Here is a 22,868-nt window from a genome sequence, read left to right as displayed (position 1 = left end):
TCAGAATCAAAGCTTTTTCTTCTTGAGAAGACTATGATCTTACATTTGATTGCAACCAACATCTACCCATCAAGCACCAACACAGTGTTGTCTGCTGCTGTAGAAAAGGGGCTTATAACCCTCCCATGCATTTGCAGTGGGAAAACTTGCAATTTACCGCAACTGCTAACCAGTTTATCCACAAATCAACCTCTTTTTTTCTTTTTTAAAGCAAGAACTACAAAAAGTCAAGTCATTACCTTGCGGGGTATTTATGCCACACTGAGCACCAGGCTAACAGTGTCTCGGAAGCAAGAAACGGGGGGTAGTCTCAATCCATTTTACACATGACTTATTTGTGTGTATTCCCTCAATGCCCAGCCCAGACTGGCACAGTAGAAAGGTGATAACCATACTAGTGTCTGTATTACAGTCTTGCTGCAGAAATAAGTGAGCCTTTCGTATATCCACAGAACTCTTGAGTACTCCCACTAGGTACTGAATTGAACTGATGAAGGACAAGGGAATCCTTTGGAGTGAAATGGGTTGTATTTTATTGAGAGTTTTTAAACTCTTCAATGTGGCTGCAGATTACTTCCCTCTCCCTTTCCTCGCTCACCCAGGCTGAGATCAAATCAGCCTTTCTAAACAAGACTTTAGGGTATGAAATATTCTTGCGCTTTGTATGATAACACTGTCGCGCTCTTTTTGAAAACACGGCAGTGTTGGCTCCTGTGTCCTGCTCTCTAATTGCAGAAGGTTTGAAAACAGCTACTGGAGCTGAAGCCTTTCAGTGGGTGTAGTTCATGTTCCCAACAAGGCCAATAAAAAGCCAACAGTCCAAACAAATAGACTTTCTAAATATCCCAGTGAAAACAAACAGGCACAGCGACATAGCCACTCAGTCAGTCCAGGTCCCCTGCTTAACACACAGCACTGCTACAAAACAAAATTTGTAAAGAAACAATTAGAAAAGATGAAAGAAGCTATTTCCTCTGCACTGTCTGTGTGCTGCTGGGGAACCCCTTCCAGCAGAACACTGCCTTTCCAGTCACTGCAGCAGCTACCTCAAGCGGAAGATCTATTTCTGTCTCCTAGAAACTACAGGAAATACTGTTACGAGATCTTGGGTGGCATGCTGAAATCCACTGTGACGTTAATGTACAAAGGGTTGTGCTCCACCGAGAGCAATTTATAGGAACAGGAGTTCAGCCCATCTGTTTTCCACACTCGGGACACCTGCCGCAAGAGTTTCATCCTAAGGATACAATCAGAGAAAAAAATATTTATAGGACTGTGGAGTTAAGAAACCCCAACTCCAGAGCTGGAGGTGCCATTACAATTCACAGCAGAGGAGCGTCAAGCTCTACCCTGCACCAATGCTACTGGGGGATCTGAAGGAGAAGTGAGAACACTTTAAAGACTGTGTTCCCTTTACCCAGTTTTACATCTATTCTCATGTGTGCATGTGTATTGGGAAGCATAAAGTCCTGCTTTCCCTTCCCTCAGCAGGATCAGACTCACATGTACAGGAACCTATAATTTCACGGCTTTCTAACCTTTGAGGCTTGAAAGGTAATTTGCACCCAAATGATGGATATGTGCCTGTAACTGTAACTCCGTCTTAGTTGTTGGGGGAGAGGGGAGGCATTTATGTGCACAATTTTAAGAGGTGCTCAGATACCATGCAGTGGTCTCCAGGAATAAGCCTAGATAGTTAGCCTCTTTCTCCTATAAGGCTCACAGGAGAAGGACACTGCAGAAAGCACTTTCCCAGATGGTGTTAGCAGGAGAGAGGCTGTGCCATCAGTCTTTTCTGTCTCCCCCTACGGGGAGAGGGTGTGGAATGGAGTGCTAGTCCTTACTCACCTTTCTCCATTCGCCTCGTTGCCTCTGTCCCTTGTGTGGAAGATCATCGTATACTTTCCTACATCAGGGGATGGCCGCATCACCCTCATCTTCTGCATCTCAACCCTGAAAGTAATAACATTACAGTGAGCAGAACAGTATCTGTAAGCATGGCAAGAAGAGGGTCACAGACTTCTCAAGGGCACCTAGAGGATGATGGAGAGCTAAAACATGTATATAGACAGAACAGAGAACCACACCCCCAAAGAACTCAGACACACCCTCTTCTCTCCCCCACACCCCACTCCACCATAGAAATGGAGCCCAGCAAACTTCTCTTCTGTCACAGAGCACTCAGTTAGGGCTCCAGTCACCCATTCCTTTTGACCACAAGCAATTAATTGTTACGCTAGTATGGCTTATTTGAGGGGTTTAAACACATTATACTACAGAGCATTTAAACAGCCATTCTCTCTAGCCTTGCGGTCTGTTTCATGTTGGCTGTATTCATCCAGGGAGTCTATGGCAAGGCCTCATTCACTCTACAGTGAACTTGGCCCAACTTCTGTGGCAGGGCCCTGGATTCTAAGGCTCTCAGGTGACAGCTGAAAATGCCAGGGTATCACCAGGAAAATTAAAAACAACACAGTCTAATCTGTCTATGGAATGCATATTTAACTCTATTATTATTTATTTTGATATTAAACTCACATTATTTTATGCTGCCCATTCCATTTTCAATGAGCTACAGGCTTTTACATTGAAAACCCAACGGCATTGAAGAAGTTAGAGGGAAGCTAAAGATGTCAACTACTAAGGTAGGGAACCCATTGTGGATTTTGGCAACGGGGGAGGCAGTTTAGCATAGCGAGATAAAGACACAAACTGGCTGTCAGAAGGACCAAGGCACATGGACAAGGAAATAATAACATTGATATTCTGGCCCCAATGAAGTCAATAGGTTCACATTCATCGTTAGAGTTCAGAGTGAACATCTTACTGCAGTAACTGGGCAGTTGGCACCTCTCGAACTATTGTTTCAGGCTGTCTGCAGACTGAGACACACATCATCACATCAGTTTAACCTCTTTACATTTTGAAGGGTCTCTTTGCAACAACAAGTACTAGATAAACGCATGTGTATGTGAGGTACTTCAAGTAAGAGCCTAACTTCAGGCACCCACCTTTGAACATTTTGGATGTTTTGTTTTTTAAATAAAAGTTTATGGAACACAATCCTCCTGCAAGTGGAGAGTTCGAAAGCAAATTTCATGGCCACAGAATTGGGAAGTACCCAGGGCTATTTGTCACCAAAGCAGCTGAAAGAGCATCTAGCTTGCAGTCAGAAAGCTAAATAGGGTCTGAGGAGTTGAAGCCCTAAGGCTTCTTGACTGAATACAGCAGTAAATTGTCAAATGAATGAGACACACTCAATTGCATCCTCAGACTCTCTTCACAGAACTTCCTTTAGGAGGAGGCTCAAAAGAGAGCAGTACATTTAATACAGAGACAAAGAGCAGAATACAGATGTAACTGCTTCCACTGCAGCCCTGAGGAGGATTCTCAAGAGATGCCCCTCTTCTGGATACACAGAAGAAAACAACATTGAAAATCCTACCCAGAATTAATGCTTCTGCTCTCGGTGAAATCAATCATTTCCCCATCACCCAGAGAGCACAGCTATGTAAGTATCCTGCTGCCAGACACAACCACAATCAAGTGTCATCTAGATTCCAGCACCCAATAACACACTGCTGATCAGCCAGTAATACCGTGCCACGCGCATTGCAAATTCCCTGACTCGTTTACTCTTCATATCAAGAACTTCCAGTGGTACATTCCCTTCCCTATTCCTTCTGAACTGAAGTGCTCATGTTAAGTCACACTTGGGATATTATTGGCAGATATCCCATTCATCCAAATCCTATACCATACCACATACACCCATTTCCCACTAGCCATTTGGTTACCTGATTCGGAGGTCGTCATCTTCTCCACCCCAGCCCCAGTAATTGTTAGAGAATCCATTCACCTTGGAAAACTGATCCCTTGTTAGAGCAGTTACTCCCCCAAAATATCCCTGGTAACGCAACCTAGAAATGGACAAGAAGGTATAGTGAAAAAACTTGAAAGATAGAAGTGACATGAAATGTAAGAACTAATACTACTGGAAATACAGCCCTGAACCTTGGGCCCAAGCTGCAAAGTTTGAATCAAGGTCTGAACTTTCTCCAAAATTCAAAGGTGTCAGGTCCTGGATTTAGGCCCATTTCTCTCCAAAAAACAGTGATTCACTTCAGAGTGCTAATCAGAACAACTCTCTCTCCAACTGGCAGTCTGGAGCATTCTTTACTTTGCTCCCTCAACTCTAGATCGCTCGTTGCCAGTCAAAGATGGCTCTGTATCCCAAGGGCTGCAAATGAAAAGGGAGGCAGCAAGGCTACACAATGACATACTGAAAAGGAGAACTATTTTCTAATCAGTGGATTGGTAGTATTACAATTTGACATTAAAGTCTTGAAGACTGGATATGAAAAACTGATTGCAATGGTACAGAGCTAAAGGAACTGCAGGACCAATTCAGAGGTGATGTGTTAAGATACTGTAATGTGTAAGGTAGTGTAAGTTACACAGTGATAAATTAGTGCAAGAGAGCTTGACTCCAAGGGAGATTAATTTCAGCTTCTAGCTTCTCTGTCCTGGAAATTATACCAATTAGGAGGTGACACACTTTACTCGCCCTCTTGCTAGTTGCTTTTTCTGACACACTCCTCTCCTCTGACCTTAAAGCCTGAGTTACAACACAGCCTGCCAGGTGATATGCAAGAGGCTTTAAATTACACGTGGGTCAGTGCGTGTGAGTAAGTCTAAGTAGATGTAATGCATAAGCTGAAGAGACTGGAAGAAGGTGTCCATTACAGTATATACAGAAGATAAGCAATGTAAACAGCATGGAAGATCCAAGTGCTATTATTCATTTCTTTAATGTGCCCAACATGGAACAGTCTCCCACCAATGCCCAAAATAAGGGCTCCCACTCACCTATTTTCCCAGCCAATTTCTTTCTACGGTTAGATCAGTAGTTTCCCCAGGAATTGAAATTTGGGGGGATGTTCGAATTTACGGGGGGGTGTCAGAGCCAATGAGATATAGAAAAGAGATATGAATAAAGTAAATGTTTTGTTAGGATAATGCAAATTTAACATAAGGATAACACAAGTTACACATAACAGATCTAGATTTCTAAAAAATATATAATTTTTTTTAAAATGTATTTAATTTAAATTGACTTATGAAAAATAAGCCATCATGGGATAAGAGCGAAGTCCTCTCATGGATCAGTAACTGGTTAAAATATGGGAAACAAAGGGTAGGAATAAATTATCAGTTTTCAGAGAGGAGAGAGATAAACAGTGGTATCCCAGAAGGGTCCGTACTGGGACCAGTACTGTTCAACATACTCATAAATGATTTGGAAAAATGAGTCAACAGTGAGGTGACAAAATTTTCAGATGATACAAAACTATTCAAGATAGTTAAGTCTTAGGCAGACTGCGAAGAGTTTCAAAGGGATCTCACAAAACTGGGTGACTGGGAAACAAAATGGCAGATGAAATTCAATCTTAATAAATACAAAGAAATGCACATTGGAAAACAATCTCAACTATACATACAAAACGAAGGAGTCTGAATTAGCTGTTACCACTCAAGAAAGAGATCTTGGAGTCTTCTCTGAAAACATTCACTCAATGTGCAGTGGCAGCCAAAAAAGCAAACAGAATGTTGGGAATCATTAAGAAAGGGGTAGATAATAAGACAGAAAATATCATATCACCTCCATATAAATCCATGGTTTGTGTACACCTTGAATACTGTGTGCAGATCTGGTCACCTCATCCCAAAAGAGAGAGATTGGAATTGGAAAAGGTACAGAGATGGGCAACTGAAATGATTAGGGATATGAAACAGGAGAGAAATTAAAATGACTGGGAATTTGCAGCTTAGAAAAGAGACGACTAAAGGGGGATACAATAGAGGTCAATCAGCACAGGCTAAGTACAGTTCTACTGACCTTTACTCATACAATAAGAACAACATTTCATTTCCCACCCCCCGCATTCAAGTGATTTGTAACCCAACCCCAGCCAAAATCTATCACTTGGGCAACACAGCTCTGTTTGCTGGATACCTAGGTAGATTAGGTGTGAATGTAAATACAATCTGGTCCTGAAGCCTCTCCCCTCAACCCCCAGCTCATCAAGGAGAGCTGTCAGGGAGAGCTCATTTAGACTTTGCTTACAAAACATCATTTGAAATTATTAGGTTGGCCAACATCACCGAAATGAATGCACTGACATTGTCATAAAAACAACATCTGTATAAGGAAGCTAGTCTATGTTCACACTTTTGAAATCTATTATACTTTTTCAGATCTATGTATTTTATCATATACGGTATATGCTTTTAAAGTGTGTATTAATGTTTCAATTTCAATTCAAATTTCCAAACAGTCACTAAATTAGCATGTTTCAGCGTAGCAGCCGTGTTAGTCTGTATCAGCAAAAAGAACAGGAGTACTTGTGGCACCTTAGAGACTAACACATTTAATTGAGCATAAGCTTTTGTGGGCTACAGCCCACTTCATCGGATGCATAGAATGGAACATATAGTGAGGAGATATATATAGACATACAGATAACATGAAAAGATGGGAGTTGCCCACCAACTATAAGAGGCTAATTAAGATGAGCTATTCTCAGCAGGAGAAAAAAAAAATTTTGTAGTGATAACCAAGATGACTCATTTAAGACAGTTTGACAAGAAGGCGTGAGGATACTTAACATGGGGAAATAGATTCAATGTGTGTAATGGCTCAGCCATTCCCAGTCTCTATTTAAGCCTAAATTGATTGTATCTAGTTTGCATATTAATTCAAGTCCAGCTGTTTCTCATTGGAGTTTGTTTTTGAAGCTTTTCTGTTGCAAAATTGCCACCTTTAAATCTGTTACTGAATGGCCAGAGAGGTTGAAGTGTTCTCCTACTAGTGTTTGAATGTTATAATTCTTGACGTCTGATTTGCGTCCCATTTATTCTTTTGCACAGAGACTGTCTGGTTTGGCCAATGTACATGGCAGAGGGGCAATCCTGGCACATGATGGCATATATCACATTGGTAGATGTGCAGATGAACAAGCCGCCTGATGGCATGGCTGATGTGATTAGGTCCTATTATGGTGTCACTTGAATAGATATGTGGACAGAGTTGGCATCGGGCTTTGTTGCAAGGATAGGTTCCTGGGTTAGTGTTTTTGTTCTCTGGTGTGTGGTTGCTGGTGAGTATTTGCTTCAGGTTGGGGGGCTGTCTGTACGCGAGGACAGGTCTGTCTCTCAAGATCTGTGAGAATGAGGGATCATCTTTCAGGATAGGTTGTAGATCTTTGCTGTTGCGCTGGAGAGGTTTTCATGGGGGGCTGAAGACAATGGCTAGTGGCGTTCTGTTACTATCTATGTTGGGCCTGTCTTGTAGTAGGTGACTTCTGGGTACTCTTCTGGCTCTGTCAATCTGTTTTTATTTCACTTCAGCAGGTGGGTATTGTAGTTTTAAGAATGCTTGATAAAGATCTTATAGGTGTTTGTCTCTGTCTGAGGGATTGGAGCAAATGTGGTTGTATCTTAGAGCTTGGCTGTAGACAATGGATCATGTGGTGTGTCCTGGATGGAAGCTGGAGGCATGCAGGTAAGTACACTGGTCAGTAGGTTTCCAGTATAGGGTGGTGTTTATGTAACCATTGCTTATCAGCACAGTAGTGTCAAGGAAATGGATCGCTTGTGTGGATTGGTCTAGTCTGAGGTTGATGGTGGGATGGAAATTGTTGAAATCATGGTGGAATTCCTAAAGGGCTTCTTTTCCATGGGTCCAGATGGTGAAGATGTCATCAGTGTAGAGTAGGGTATTAGGGGACGAAAGCTAAGGAAGCGTTGTTCTAAGTCAGCCATACAAATGTTGGCATACTATGGGGCCATGCGGGTACCCATAGCAGTGCCACTGACTTGAAGGTATATATTGTCCCCAAATGTGAAATAGTTGTGAGTGAGGACAGTCGCAAAGTTCAGCCACCAGGTTTGGCGTGTAACTAGTTCACAAAACTGGGGGTAGGGGTGTTGGGGAAATTCAGGAAGGGTGTACACCTCCCTTGGGGGGGGTGTAGGGAAATCACTGGGTTAGATGATTTAGGCTGCCCCTTGTACTCCTGTCACTCTCTGGGACTGCAGTCTGCTTCTCTAGAGACAGCGTGCCTGGTTGGTCTGTGAGCAATGAAAGATGCTGTTCTGGCTGGATACTCTCTCCCTCTGATGTCTCGCCTCTTCTTCCCCTCCTCCTTGCAACTTCTCTTCCTACTTTCCCTTCACCTCCTCCGCCAGCATGCAAAAGTAGGTCATCAGGCTGCAACATGCAAGGACTGATGGTGGGGAAAGGGTTTGAGGTCTTGTGTTGGATAGAACTTGCTGTGAATTGTAGCTGTGTCTCACCATCTACAAACTGTAGTGAGGGGTGGTTTAGAAAAGCAGAGTGATTTGATCAGCTAGATGGACCAGCAATTACCCCATCTGTACAGCCGAACAAGGGGGTTTGAGTGCAAGCCCATTTGAAAGTGTGACCCCAGCACCTAAAACGAGTAGCTCTGCTAGCGATCTAAAATGGGACAGTGGGTTTAGCCTGTCAAGGAATGGGGAGGAACCAATAAAACACTGACTTCAATTCAAGGTTTTGAATTCATTTCACACCAATGACATTAGATCTGTGCAAAGTAAGTAGAACTGTAATGTATGAGAGGGGTAGCCATGTTAGTCTGGATCTGTAAAAGCAGCAAAGAGTCCTGTGGCACCTTATAGACTAACAGATGTATTAGAGCATGAGCTTTCGTGGGTGAATACCCACATCCAACAAACTATTCACCCACGAAAGCTTATGCTCTAATACGTCTGTTAGTCTATAAGGTGCCACAGGATTCTTTGCTGCTTTTATAGAACTGTAATGAGGCCCCATATACACACGCCCCACCCATTTCACTATCCAGTTTTGCTCTCTGTTGAATGAGTCATTGGACTCCCTGCAATAGTGTTGCCCACAGTGATCACACCCATTGTTCACCATAATCAACATTTCCTGGAACAGTAAATAAGGGTTTATAGCCATCACACCTATGGGCCTCAATGTGAATGTGATTTTGTTGTTTCTCTCAGGGCTTGGCTACACTGGAGAGTTGCAGCGCTGTAAACCCACCACCAGCGCTGCAACTTACTCACCGTCCACACTTGCAAGGCACATACAGCGCTGCATCTCCCTGGCTGCAGTGCTGGTTGTACTCTTGCTCTGCCTCGGGTGTAAGGATTGCAGCGCTTGTGATGCAGCGCTGCTCCGCAAGTGTGGCCACCAAAAGCGCTGTAATTGGCCTCCAAGGTATTCAGAGGTATCCCAGAATGCCTGTTCAGCCACTCTGCTCATCAGTTCGCACTCTACAGCCCTGGCCTCAGGTGACCCGTCCTTTAAATGCCCCGGGAATTTTAAAAATCCCCTTCCTGTTTGCTCAGCCAGGTGAGGAGTGCAATCAATCAGTGAAACTTTCCAGGTGACCATGCCTCCACGCACCAAACGAGCCCCAGCATGGAGCAATGGCGAGTTGATGGACCTCATCAGTGTTTGGGAGGAGGAAGCTGTGCAGTCCCAGCTGCGCTCCAGCCGTAGGAATTACGATACCTATGGGCAGATCTCAAGGGCCATGCTGGAAAGGGGCCATGACCAGGACACGCCGGAGTGCAGGGTTAAAGTAAAGGAGCTGCGGAGTGCCTATTGCAAAGCCTGCAAGGGAAACCGCCGCTCAGGTGCTGCCCCCACGACCTGCCGTTTTTACAAGGAGCTGGACGCGATACTTGGGGGTGACCCCACTGCCAATCCGACGACCACGATGGACACTTCAGAGCGGGGAGAGGAGGGGGAGGTGGAGGGGGGGAACCGAGAGTGAGGGTACTGGGGTGGGGGGAGACACCCCGGAGTCCCAGGAGGCATGCAGTCAGGAGCTCTTCTCAAGCCAGGAGGAAGCTAGCCAGTCGCAGCACACGGTAATCGGCCTCGGTAATCTCTTCAAAAGTTTCTGCCAGAGCATGGGCAATGCGCTTGCGCAAGTTTATAGGGAGAGCCACTGTGGTCGTCCCAGTCAGGCTAACGCGTCCGTGCCACTGTGCTGCGAGGGGTAGGGGGACCATTGCTGCACACAGGCAAGCTGAATAGGAGCCAGGGCGGAATCTGCATTACTGTAGAAGACCCTCCCTTGCTTCCCAGGTGACCTGCAGCAGCAAGATATCTTCCAGGATAAACTCCTGTCGAAAATGTTGGGATAGTGTTCAGTGTAGGTCCCCCTGCAGCTGTTTGCTTTCCCTAACGCACAGAAACCCCAGTACAGCCCTGAACCAATCAGTCCTCCTTCCCAGGTGACCCGCAGCCGTGAGATATCTTTCAGGATTAATTAATTCCTGCACCCATTCCCCCTTACTCACCATTTCTTCGCTGCTGTGGGTTCTGTGTGCTCTGTTTGGTACGTGGAAAGTATGCTAAAGTGAGACTGTAAACTCCTTCACTGTGATTATACACAATGCTGCCTCTCTGTTAAATGTTTCAATTTTTGTCTTTCTAATAAGAGTGTCCTTGAATTCTCGACTAGCCGTATCAGAGACTGCTGAGAGGCTACAAAACCTGAGGAAGAAGCCACGAAAAAGCAAAGAAGATATGGTGAAAGCAGTTATGAATCAGTCTGCCAGAAAGAGTAAAAAACTGCAGGACTGGAGGGAAAAAATGCAACAGTGGAGGGAAAGAGAAAGCAGGAGAAAGGCAGCGGATAAGAAAAGCACGAAGCAGCTGATAAGCATCCTGGCACATCAAATGGACTGTATCCAGTCACTCGTAGCCATGCAGGCAGATCACTACCGTGCTACCCCCCACAGTCCCAAAGCTCTTTCCCTTGTGCCCCAATGTCAGCTCAAAACCCCCTTCTCCAGCATCCAGGTTCTTACCATCACCAGCTGCCCCCAACACCTGTACGTTCACCTACCAGCCCTGAGAACTACGACCCTTACCCTCTGCACTCAACCCCCATCACCATGCAGCATTTTCATCCTGAAGTGCAGCAGTCATTGCACAGCACTCCAGGCAGGACATATTCAAACCTCTGACTGTACAGTTCACCACCCCACCTCCCTGCCTTTTTAGTTATTTTCTTTTCAATAAATGAATTCTTGGCTTTTAAAACAGTTTTTTTTATTGCAGAAAGTGAAAGATACCGTAGCCCCGGAAAAAAACAGGCACTGCAAATCATTGTAACTACTGCACTTCACTCCCGTGCAAGGCACCAAACATTAATGTTGGTTTTCAGCCTCAAATTCCTCCCTCAAGGCATCCCGATCCTTGTAGACCTGTGCTGGGCCTCTCTAGTAGCCCTGCTCTCTGGCTGTGCAAATTCAGCCTCCAGGCGTTGAACCTCGGAGGTCCATTCCTGACTGAATGTTTCTCCCTTCCCTTCACAAATATTATGCAGGGTACAGCACGCGGATATAACCACAGGGATGCTGCTTTCCCCCAAGTCTAGCTTCCCATAAAGACATCTCCAGCGTCCCTTTAAACGGCCAAAAGCACACTCTACAGTCATTCGGCACTGGCTCAGCCTGTAGTTGAACCGGTCCTTGCTCCTGTCAAGATTCCCCGTATACGGTTTCATGAGCCAAGACATTAATGGGTAAGCGGAGTCTCCAAGGATCACAATGGGCACTTCGACGTCCCCTACTGTGATCTTCCGGTCTGGGAAAAAAGTCTCGGCCTGCAGCTTCCTGAACAGGCCACTGTTCCGAAAGATGCGTGCATCATGCACCTTTCCAGGCCAGACTGTGTAAATGTCAATGAAATGCCCATGGTGATCCACAAGCGCCTGGAGAACCATAGAGAAATACCCCTTCCGATTAATGTACTCGGATGCTAGGTGGGGTGGTGCCAGAATAGGAATATGCGTCCCATCTATCGCCCCTCCAGAGTTAGGGAAACCCATTTGTGCAAAGCCATCCACAATGTCCTGCACGTTCCCCAGAGTCACGGTCCTTCTTTGCAGGATGTGATTAATGGCCCTGCAAACTTGCATCAACATGATTCCAACGGTCGACTTTCACACTCCAAACTGGTTCGTGACCGATCAGTAGCTGTCTGGAGTTGCCAGCTTCCAGATTGCAATAGCCACCCGCTTCTCCACTGGCAGGGCAGCTCTCAATCTCGTGTCCTTGCGCCACAGGGTGGGGGCGAGCTCCTCACACAGTCCCATGAAAGTGGCTTTTCTCATCCGAAAGTTCTGCAGCCACTGCTCGTCATCCCAGACTTCCATGACGATGTGATCCCACCACTCAGTGCTTGTTTCCCGAGCCCAAAAGTGGCGTTCAATGGTGCTCAGCATGTTCGTTATTGCCACAAGCAATTTCGTGTCATACACGTCAGGCGACTTGATATCATCATTGGACTCCTCACTGTCACTTTGGAGCTGAAGGAATAGCTCAACTGCCAAACGTGATGTGCTGGCAACACTCATCAGCAAAGTCCTCAGCAGCTCGGGTTCCATTTCCCACAGAAACCGCGCTGCACAGAAACCGTTGGGAGACTCACAATGGCGCCAAACATGGACGGAAAAACAGTGACTGCTGGGATGTGAAGCGATGCACCACGGGGCATTGGGACAGGAAGCGGAATGACCCGCACCCTTCCGTCCCCTTCCCACAACGCCAAAATGGGACGAGGTGCTCTGTGGGATAGCTGCCCACAATGCACCACTCCCAATAGCGCTGCAAATGCTGCAAATGTGGCCACACTGCAGTGCTGGTAGCTGTCAGTGTGGCCACACTGCAGTGCTTTCCCTACAGCTGTGCAAAGACAGCTGTAACTCCCAGCGCTGCACACCTGCAAGTGTAGCCAAGCCCTCAGTGAAGCAAATCAAGTGGCACCATCCCAGCCTTGGGGAAATACCAGGATGCCCATCTGCGGAACAGTGAATGCCTGTTGTGCTCAACAGTGGGGATAATAAAGCACTGTTTCTAATCTGCTGTTTATCAGGTGAAGCTCCACAAACCTGCTTTACTCAAGACACCCTGTTGCATGACCCCTGTGCTTTAAGACTGAAAACAGCTTATAACAGGAAAAGCCAATCTCTTTTGAGTGTTGTGAATGGGCTTTTAACAAAGCCATAGGAAAGGAGTGATAGGCTCCATCTAATACCTGGTTGTGTTTCAGCAACTTCAAAGGCATTCTTTCTCAGGGGAAGAGGTGGAAGCCTCTCACTTGGTACTTTTAAAACTAGACTGGTGGGGTGGGGGGGTCGGAACCACTAGAAAATATACAATACCAACAACTGTGTGCTGGCCCCAGGGAGATGGGCTGGCTGAGCTAGACGGGTTTTCCATCCTCAGCTTCTGGGATTCAATATTATAAGTATGATGAGAAAAAAGTTTCTTACCCTCCCAAAGAATCAAAGATCAAATTGCAAATTACACTGCTCTACAGCCAAAATGCTTCTCAAATAAATGTAGTCCAACTTTACTAATTCTGCGTCACTGAGAACGAAAATGATGCTTAAAATTGTTGATTGGCTCTAGTGTTCAAGATATGCTATTGGGTCAGTATATACGACCCTTGACTTGGGAATGGCAGAGGATATGTGAGTTATAAAGGGAAGGGATCTCAATTTAAACCAGAAATGACTAAAATACATCTTTGACTGGGTCTATGAATAAATCTATGACTGGGTTTGGACAGTACTTGCTTTTTAGGCAAAACAATGAATGATGCAATCTGAAGCTGGTATTGCGTCATACATGATATGAATTGCATCATGTTATTCCTGGAAGTCAAAGATGATGCAATCATAAAGAAGCTTACATCACTCTGCTGAACAAATTGCCCTATATCAGCTCTAGAAATCATACAGTGTCTTGCTCTCTTATTTGTCAGTGTTTGATTTTGCAAAGGGACACATTTCTGTTTAGCCAAAGTGAGCAGAGATGCCTCGTACTTGTGTGAACAGTGCAGATAACTTCTGCTATGTTTGTGGTGAAGTGACTTTTGCATCACAAAAGCGCAGTATAACCACTATGGTTAAGAAAGCCTATCACCTTTATTTTGGCTGCAAAATTGGAGATCAGGACAAGAGGTGGGCCCCACATATATGCTGCAACACTTGTGCAACAAATCTTGGCCAGTGGTTGAACAGGAAAAGGAAATCTATGCCTTTTGCAGTGCCAATGATTTGGAGAGAGCCAACAGATCATACCAGCAATTGTTACTTCTGCATGATGCCTCCAGTTGGGAAAGGTGTGTCAAAGAAGAAAAAGTGGACTGTACATTATCTAAACATTCCATCAGCTATACGCCCAGTACCCCATGGAGAAGGACTGCCGGTTCCTGATGCACCAGAATCCTTCTCACTTGAGTCAGACAAGGAAGAAGAAGAGGATGAAACTTCTGGTCCTGAACCATCAATGTCACAGGACCCACATTTTCTCCCATCCTCCTCCTCTTAACCACACCTCATAACACAAGGTGAACTGAATGACCTTGTCAGGGATTTGGAACTACCCAAGAGTAAGGCAGAGCTGTTGGGCTCCAGACTACAGCAGTGGAATCTCCTGGCAGGCTATCAGGGCAAATGGAGCCCATCAATGCTTGCAGACTATTGCTGGACAGTGACAAGAGATGCTCCATTGAATGAATACAAGAGACAAGCCAAGAAGCGCCGAGTAGACACTGAATAGGATTAAACTATGTACATAATAGTTTTTTACCTTTTGTTTCATAATAAATTTTATTTATAGAACCCTTTTGCTGATTTTTAAAGTGTTACATAAACAGGACAGGTGAAATATTATCATGTAAAGCAACCATAAACACATGAAAAGACCTAGGTTTACAATTTATGATTAAAACATTACTATCTCCACAATATACATAGACATAAAATGTAAAAACTTAAATATCTTAGAAACAGTAGCCAATCAGTTGTTTTAATTGTCATATTTGAATTCAGCACATCAAAATACATAATAAATATCACATTTTATCTCTGAAGCAGACGACTTCTCAAAAATTGTAGACCAGTGTTATATAAATACAGAACTACTGAAATGTAGCCACTCTGGGGGAGAGTGCAGCAGCCAACTAGACAGTCACCACACAGCAACAGGGGATAAGAGGCGATTTTCTACAAGGCCACTGGGGTAAATCCCTCCTCTGACAAAAAATGCCCTGTAAGTGTCTATGCAGAACAGATAGGGCCTTACATTTTAAGATCCTGTTTCACAAGCACCAACTCCGTGGGTGCTCTGGGGCTTAAGCACTTATGGGGGTGGGGGGGGGAAGGAGGTGTTAAGCACCCATGGACAGTGGCCCCGCCCACACTCTGCACTGAGGCACTGCTCCCGCTCTGCCTCTTCCCCTGTGGCCCTGCCTATGCTGCACCTCTTCGTGCCCCTGCCTCACCTCTTCCCCCGAAGCCTCCACCACTTGCTCCTCTCCCTCCTCTCAGCGCCATCACTCACCCTTAAGGCAGGAGGGGCAGGAAGGAGTGAGCAGCCAGCGGAAGGTGCTCAGAGGACGGAGTATGGGCACAGTTTGGGGGAGTGCATGGGAGCACTCCCCCCTCAAAGAGAGGTGAGGGGTGTGTGTGTGGAGGGTGTGTGGAGGGGGTTACATGGGGTCATGTGCCACTTCTCCCCTGCCCCTGATTTCTGGAGCGCCAAGCTGCCCTGTAGGACTGGCTCTGCTCGGCCTGCAGGGCAGGAGGACGACTCTGTCCTTCACGAACTGTGCTTCCCCCTCCAACGCTCCCTGCCCAGCATGTTTTGGCTCAGGGAGAGCAGAGGCAGCAGGACAGAGAAGCTGTTCTCCAGTGCTCCAGGCCACTGCCTCCAGGGTCTTCGTGCCTGGCCTGTTTACCATACAACAGTGAGTGCCGCTAGAGGAGAGAGCAGGGCAAGGGGTGGGGTGGAGGGAAGAGAAGGGGATGGGGCAGGGGACAGTGGTGAGAGGAAGAGGGAGGGGATGGGGAAGAGGAGGGGTTACAGGAATGCCAGGGGGTGGGGGGAAGCAGGAGCCCAGCATGTTGCATCTGCTCCGCAGCCACAGCAGCCCCAGCAGGGAGGTGCCTGCAGCAACACTAGAGCAGTGACACTGCTGCCACAGCTGGTGCCGGAGCAGCTGCCAGCAGCTGCTGGGGCCCCCTGTTAAGCCAGTTCCCCCGCTTCCCCTTAAGCCAGTCCCTCCCCACCTCCCAGTACCAGCAGTCCAGGTAACACTCCAGGCAGGGGAAGAGGCAGCAAGCCAAAGAAACTGGCTTCAGTGTGCACGTGTGTGCATGCATGGGCGCACCCCTCCCCCCAGACAGTAGCCTTGGGGGAGGGGGCAGAACAAGGGCAGGGCCTCAGAGGCCAATCGGGTGGCGCACCCACCGGGAAAAACAAGAACAGTCAGCGCCTGGGTCCTGTTTGAAAGATCTGCACACAGTAAACTGCCTCATTTATCCACCTCAGCGGGACAAAAGGCTGAGTCAACCCTGATGGGGTTTTAACATGTGGTTCCAGGCTCACTAGGGCTCTGTCTAGCTTCTTACATGGCTCTCCTGAGCACAGAATCTCTCAGACATGAAAATGAAGTTGCTGGGATATAGGGAAGAACTGTTCCAATTTTAAAGATGGGTATAGGAGGCAGAGATTTTAAAAAGTGACTTGCCCAAGCTCACATGAGAAGTGTGTGGCAGAGCCAAGAATTAAACCAAGATCTCAGTCCAGTATCTTAACAACATACCTATCCTTCTGACAGATTTTTTTCCCCTCCCTCCAAACCAAGGCTCGAACCACTAAATCATCTGAATGAAAACGAGCAGCTCTTTTCCAGAGACAAAGGAAGACTTCGAAAATTAACTGTAAGAAAATCGCTACTAAGAGCAAAAATTCATCTGTGATTCATTACTCAAAATAGATGCAGTAACTAGGGCATCTGAGGCCATTCAAGTGCCTCAAGGGGCATTCCATTGTTACTCTTCTGGAATCCAACTATCTCTTGAATAACTGAGGTGCTTGCTTCTGCTGTGTTCAGTGGGCTGTCTTATGGCCCTTGATATTCTCTTTGCAAGGCACAGTACTTTCAGAAATCTGTTATGAGGCTGGTTGGAATCCCAGAGTTAGACTGACTGAGTGGTAAGAGAGACAGGGTGGGTGAGGTAATCTTTTTTATTGGACCAACTTCTGTTGGTGAAAGAGACAAGCTCTGGAGCTCCACAGAGCTCTTCTTCAGATCTAGGAAAGATATGGTAAGAGACTGTTTATCCCGTGTAAGGATTTGCACATTTAGTCTTCTCCCTGCCCTCTGCCACCCCCGATCCCCAATCGTTTTATAAAGGGTGTAAAGGAGTTCTACTTTCACACACTAAACATCAGCTTTTGAGTAGCACAACTTTTATCACTAATATTTGGATTGGCATGGCATTAAAAAAGGAAGGATGTCTTCAAAGAAAAGGCTACAGCATTCCTACTCAAACTCTTCTAAGTATTCATGCCAAATTTGAGGACCTTGCTTATTTGAGGAGGGTGGGACTTGATTTCCTATTTCACACTCTAGATCTATTATTTGTGTTACAGTAACACCTAGAGGGCCCTAGTGACATCAGGACCCCACTGTGCTATGAGCTGTACAAACAGGTAATGAGAGGCAGGATCATCCTTCCAAAAGTTGCTCTAATAAAGTTACCTCTTCTACAGAGGTAGGCCTGACACGAAGATCTTACAGAAGAGGAAACTTTATTAGAGCAACTTTAGGGAGGATGATCCTGCTAAAAATCACAGGACCAGGAGACCTGAAATGAATTCCCAGTTCTGCCACAGTGTCTATGCACAACCTGCGATACATCACTTAGCCCCCTCAGAATCTCCATTTCCCCATGTGAGAAACAGGGCTAACCACAGTGACCTACCTCACTTGAGAGACTAAATTCATTTATGTTTGTAGAGATCCTTGGATGGAAGGCGCTATAGAAGAGCACAGTATTGCATGAGATGGCAGGGAATGCACCAATCTAAGGGTCCTTTAAAAGGGGAATGTTACCAATAATCTGGCAGTTACTAGTCCAAATATTCTCCAAACTCTTTCATTCCTACCTGTACCCAGTGTTGTTCCTGCCAACTACAAGGTGCTTTGGTTGGTTGTCACAGGTGTACATGTTTAAGTCATTCTCTGGCACCAGGTCCACATCATGGAAAATGAAACAGTCCCAGTTTTCCTCCTTCATGGCCTCCAGGTATCCTACATTCAGCAGTTTAGCTCGGTTAAACTTGGTATTGCCAGCCTATGAAAAAGGAAAGGAAAACAAGGCATACATCAAACCCATTAAAGGTTATTTGCAGCCTGCCCGGATTCTATCCTAACTACATAGTTTACAGTATCCTTCATGGCTCTCAGCCTTTATACTGTACCAAGTTCTCATACCAAACAAAGAGCTGTTCCTTGACATATTATGTGGGCATCAAAGCAGCCAATATTGGGAGGTGTTTCTTCATCCCCTACCTGTCATGAATGGCCATGGACAGAGTCAGACAAGGCACAGGTTATCTAGCTGCCAGAAGTAACCTAAGTTGTGTGATACTATTCTACTCCCATCACTGATCTTGCCTTAGAATTTCCATCAGGCAAAGTAATGAAAGAGCAACAACCATGTAGCTTAGAAAGCGCAGAGTGTAAATGCAGTTAGCATGAGTTACATAAACATCAAAAATAACTATTATAAAATTTAGCACTTTTCTGCTAAAACACAGAGAAGTAGTGACTTGCTGAAGGTCACACATTATGTGCGGAACTGGGGAAAAAATGTGGTACTCCTAACACCCAGTCTGGTAACCCACTCGCAATCTACACACACTGTCTTTTATATACACGGAACTGTACCGAGACTTCTGGCTTGGGATTTTATTTTAATTTTTTACTGGATTGTACGTTTACTTTTTGCTATAATTTGGTGCCTCTTTCCTTTTCAGAATGATCAGTTCTAGAGGTTTATTTTAAATTGTAGCTGAAGAATTTCGAGCTGTAGTTGGTCGTTTCATAAGTCTATGCTGGTGACAAAATTCACATTAGAGAAATGACGCAGCCGTCTAATGAGCACGCATGTATTTGCATGCACGCATGCACCCACCCACACACTAGCCTGCAGCACACATCCTGCGGCTATGTGTGAATAACAGCCTGCAGTGCAAACAGAAAGAGAATGACCGTTCACATTCCCTTTAAAAAGGAAGTTAACCATTTTCCATCTTTATCAATGTTTATTTTTATAAAACCATCCACTAAAAAATTAGGATCAATATTGTTATATCAGTTGCCACTGGACTTAACCCTAGGCTAACATACATTTCCTGCAGACAAAGCAGCACACACCCACATAGGATTCAGTTGTGACAGAGAATGAGCTGCAATGTGTTAATCTATGAATACTGATGTGCAATAATGATATGAATAATTAAGTGATCTGATCAGGGAAGTACATTTATTGTGTAACTATGGTGACTTAATAGAATTTCCTGTAAAACTACTGATCTAACTTAAGAAAGATCTGAAGAGATAACAAACAGGAAAACAATGCAATAAACCTGGGTAAGCAGCCTCAAGCCACACTTGGAAGACAATGGGACAAGCTGTTAAGCTTCTAGGATCCTGTCTCCAGGCTGAAGTGTCAGAGTTGTTTTGCCAAAGCTGGAAGCCTGGAGATCAAAACACTGAAGAGTTTAAAAGCCCTTCTCTGAGGAATGAGAGGGGGTCCTTTCAGGACCCATCCAGGGAGACAGAGAAGTGCTCTGTGAAGGAGTCTGAAGAAGTTGGCCCTTCTCACATCCAGGGGATGGTAAACCTGGGGGAAGAGCAGGCATGCATATACGTTGAGTATGGCCTTTCACTTACATATTAGGTCAAATTCAGCCTAGGCTGGTAGTTACAAAGAATCTAACATCTGAAGGCTGTTTGGAGTCACTGATCAGGTTATCCCAATCCAGTTCCTACATGCAAAGAGCCACATCACAATTACCATCGGCTCTAACTGCCTCTCTTGTTGCCAGTTTCAGCCTAAACCCAAGGACTGCATAACCTATGGAAATTAAATTCCCCTTTCTCCCCCTATAAGCAGGCTTAAGGCATACTGGTGGAAGAATAAATTACGGAAAACAGCTCAGCACCTACTTTGTGGACAATGGAAACATTTGTTCTTGCAGGGCTTTCACCAGTACCCTTAAAAAAAAATACATATTTTAAAAAAAATGTAAAGGTGACCTGCAGAGGGAAAAGGATTGGGTTGGTGCCCTTTTCATGATCAGTGGAGAAGACTTTAAAGGCCCTTTTCTTCCCTTTCTCTCTCCCCCAAAACCACCTAAGAGGCAGTCCCTGCATATTTAGTATTAAAAAGTCAGGTGTGGTCCATCTTGCTTCTTCTGGAACACAGTGTGGACAACTAGTAAGGTTATGACCTCACAGTTAACAAGAGCAAGCAACAGCGGATCCTCAAAATCCCTTCTCTGTGTTTACACGTTCTGATTTTGTGTGTGCCTATCCATCACCACCCCCAAACAATAAAGGACTATGGGAGAGTCTCATTCCACATCGGAGTCTTCAAAAGAGAGACCCTCCAGCAAAACAGAGAAACCAAGACCTGGCACTGTTGATAGATTAGACAAACGGAGCTTTGGGGCCTTCTTTAATATGTCCTAAAGTAGTTTAGGAAGGACATCCCCGTCTTCAGCCAACCTGTACAACTCTGATTCAGAGCAATGAACAAACAAACAAGACAGGATATTCCAAGTGAAAGCAGATCCTGTCAATCACTGCTGCTCCTGTTCCTAGATGATTTAGAACTAGAAATAGGCCTTCATTCAGAATTTCCTGCCTCTTCTTGGTTTATGACACAATTGTGAGGTTATTTAAACAGGACGGGGTGGGGAGTTTTGCATTAATTTATTTGTTTTCTGCTATCTGAATAGTGAATCAAAGTAAAGCAGACATGTGAACGGAAGTTTAAAAACAGAAAGTCCTGAGAGTGGGTTACGAGAAAAGCATTTGCTGGTTTCCACTCCCAGAGCAGGTTGCTGTTTCAAGCTCACCCTGACCACAGCACCAGTGCTGGGCATGAAAGAAACCCAAGCAAGGGTTAAAATGTTCTATAAAATTAGCAGTTAAGTTAGCAAAGAGTCACTGAATATGAACAGGCAGATCACAGAATCTCAGAGGTATCAAACATACTGTCAGGACTTCACCTTCCATTCATCTTTGCTACTCAAAGGGTACCTGTATGCCAAAAAGTTCTTATTTAGTGTTTTGTTCTAGACAACAGGAATTTGTACACAAGTACTATGATGTGAATAATGATTGTCACTATCAATAAACTATCTGAAGGCGTGGAAGAGATCCATGAACCAAGATCCTCGATCTGAACACTCCCAAAATTTTTGGCCTGAGAACATTTCATCCTGGTTGTGTAAGTTTAACGTGCTGGGTAAGTTAATTTTATCAGTAACGAACATTATTAGGATGGTCAGGTCACCTCAAGCCCTAGCTCGGGAATGGTAACTAAGCTACAATACATTTAATAGTTTATTCAGGCTGGCAAAGGCTTTCTATGTATGATTTTAAAAGCTCTAGCTATATCAAGGACATTTTCTAAAAATATTCCCATCTTTAACAATAGTCCAGATTTCCCAGTGTGAACCCCAACGCAGAAGGACTGCCAAAGCCATGTTAGCACTATAACAATTAGACTTGTTCTGAGCAGGCTGGATTACCACCAGATAGGTCTGCTCAATGGTCTGCGGGGAGATGTTGGATGGGATGGGAACTGAGTTATTGCAGAGAATTCCTTCTTGGGTGCTGGCTGGTGAGTCTTGCCCACATGCTCAGGGTTTAGCTGATCGCCATATTTGGGGTCGGGAAGGAATTTTCCTCCAGGGCAGATTGGCAGGGGCCCTGGAGGTTTTTCGCCTTCCCCTGCAGCGTGGGGCACGGGTCGCTTGCTGGTGGATTCTCTGCAGCTTGAGGTCTTCAAACCAATTTTGAGGATTTCAATAACTCGGTCCTGGGTTAGGGGTTGTTATAAAATTGGATGGGTGGGGTTCTGTGGCCTGCCTTGTGCAGGAGGTCAGACTAGATGATCATATTGGTCCCTTCTGGTCTATGAGTCTATGAGCTACCAACCAGTCTGTTTTGAAGCTCGCAATATTGTTAATATAGACAGAACTGAATTGGTGTTAGCGAAGGTGGGACATTTTTAAAGAGCTTCTCTAATTCAGACAGGATCTCTGAGCAAAAGGAATGCCGTTGTTCTCTAGCCAATAAAGGAGACAGCCAGCCCTAAGACACCATCACAAAGCCAGGAGGAATATCTACAGGGCAGAAGAGTCTGGGATGCACAGGCATTAATCAATCTCCCATCCCTCCCAGGCAGGTCATTCTCTTGCCTTCATTGTTGCCTCACCTGGTGGATGACATAGATACCATAGTCCAGTTGCTGTCTCTGTAGGAATGGGTGGAGGTGCTCCAGCAGGTATAACAGGTGCTTCTCTCGATTGCGGTGTGGGATCAGGATGGCCACTCGTTGCAGTGCTGAGCACTCAGCAGGGCGATGCCGGCCTTTTGCAACCTGAGGGTTCTCCTTCTGTACCTCTTCCAATGTGAGAGATGCTTTGAACTTGAGCTTGCTGGGGCCCTCTGTAGGAGAAGCACAGGAAGCATTCTTAATTCATTTCAGGTTTCGGGCTAGCTCAGTGCCTTCAGGGGAGCGGCTCTGCACTCCAGCATTTATAGATTCCAAGACCAGAAGGGACCATTCTAATCATCTAGTCTGACCTTCTTTGTAACACAGTCCATACAACAGCATGAGAAGCCTGGGTTCAATCCCAAATTCTGATTTATCTTGCTTCCCAGATCCAACGGAATG

The 22,868-nt window shown here is 45.3% G+C and overlaps 1 protein-coding gene across 5 annotated transcripts in view; it reads right to left on the bottom strand.

Moving 5' to 3' along the window:
• B4GALT4 (beta-1,4-galactosyltransferase 4) overlaps nt 1-22,868 on the bottom strand; it is a 44,720-nt gene continuing 21,852 nt past the window's right edge. For 4 of the 5 annotated variants that reach the window (XM_050960763.1, XM_050960769.1, XM_050960758.1 and 1 more), the window contains exons 3-7: nt 22,407-22,639; nt 18,058-18,245; nt 3,798-3,920; nt 1,849-1,953; nt 1-1,237 (exon numbers count right to left, since the gene is read on the bottom strand). In XM_050960763.1, coding sequence (XP_050816720.1) covers nt 1,096-1,237; nt 1,849-1,953; nt 3,798-3,920; nt 18,058-18,245; nt 22,407-22,639 — 791 coding nt within the window. In that variant the 3' untranslated portion in view covers nt 1-1,095. The remainder of the gene's footprint in view (nt 1,238-1,848; nt 1,954-3,797; nt 3,921-18,057; nt 18,246-22,406; nt 22,640-22,868) is intronic. The other variant, XM_050960781.1, reaches the window with a different exon arrangement.

This window comes from Gopherus flavomarginatus, chromosome 1, assembly GCF_025201925.1.
Source record: "Gopherus flavomarginatus isolate rGopFla2 chromosome 1, rGopFla2.mat.asm, whole genome shotgun sequence".
In the NCBI taxonomy this organism is placed as follows: Eukaryota; Metazoa; Chordata; order Testudines; family Testudinidae; genus Gopherus; species Gopherus flavomarginatus.
Note: the sequence above shows the minus strand (reverse complement) of the source record. Positions and strands in the feature narration are given on the sequence as shown.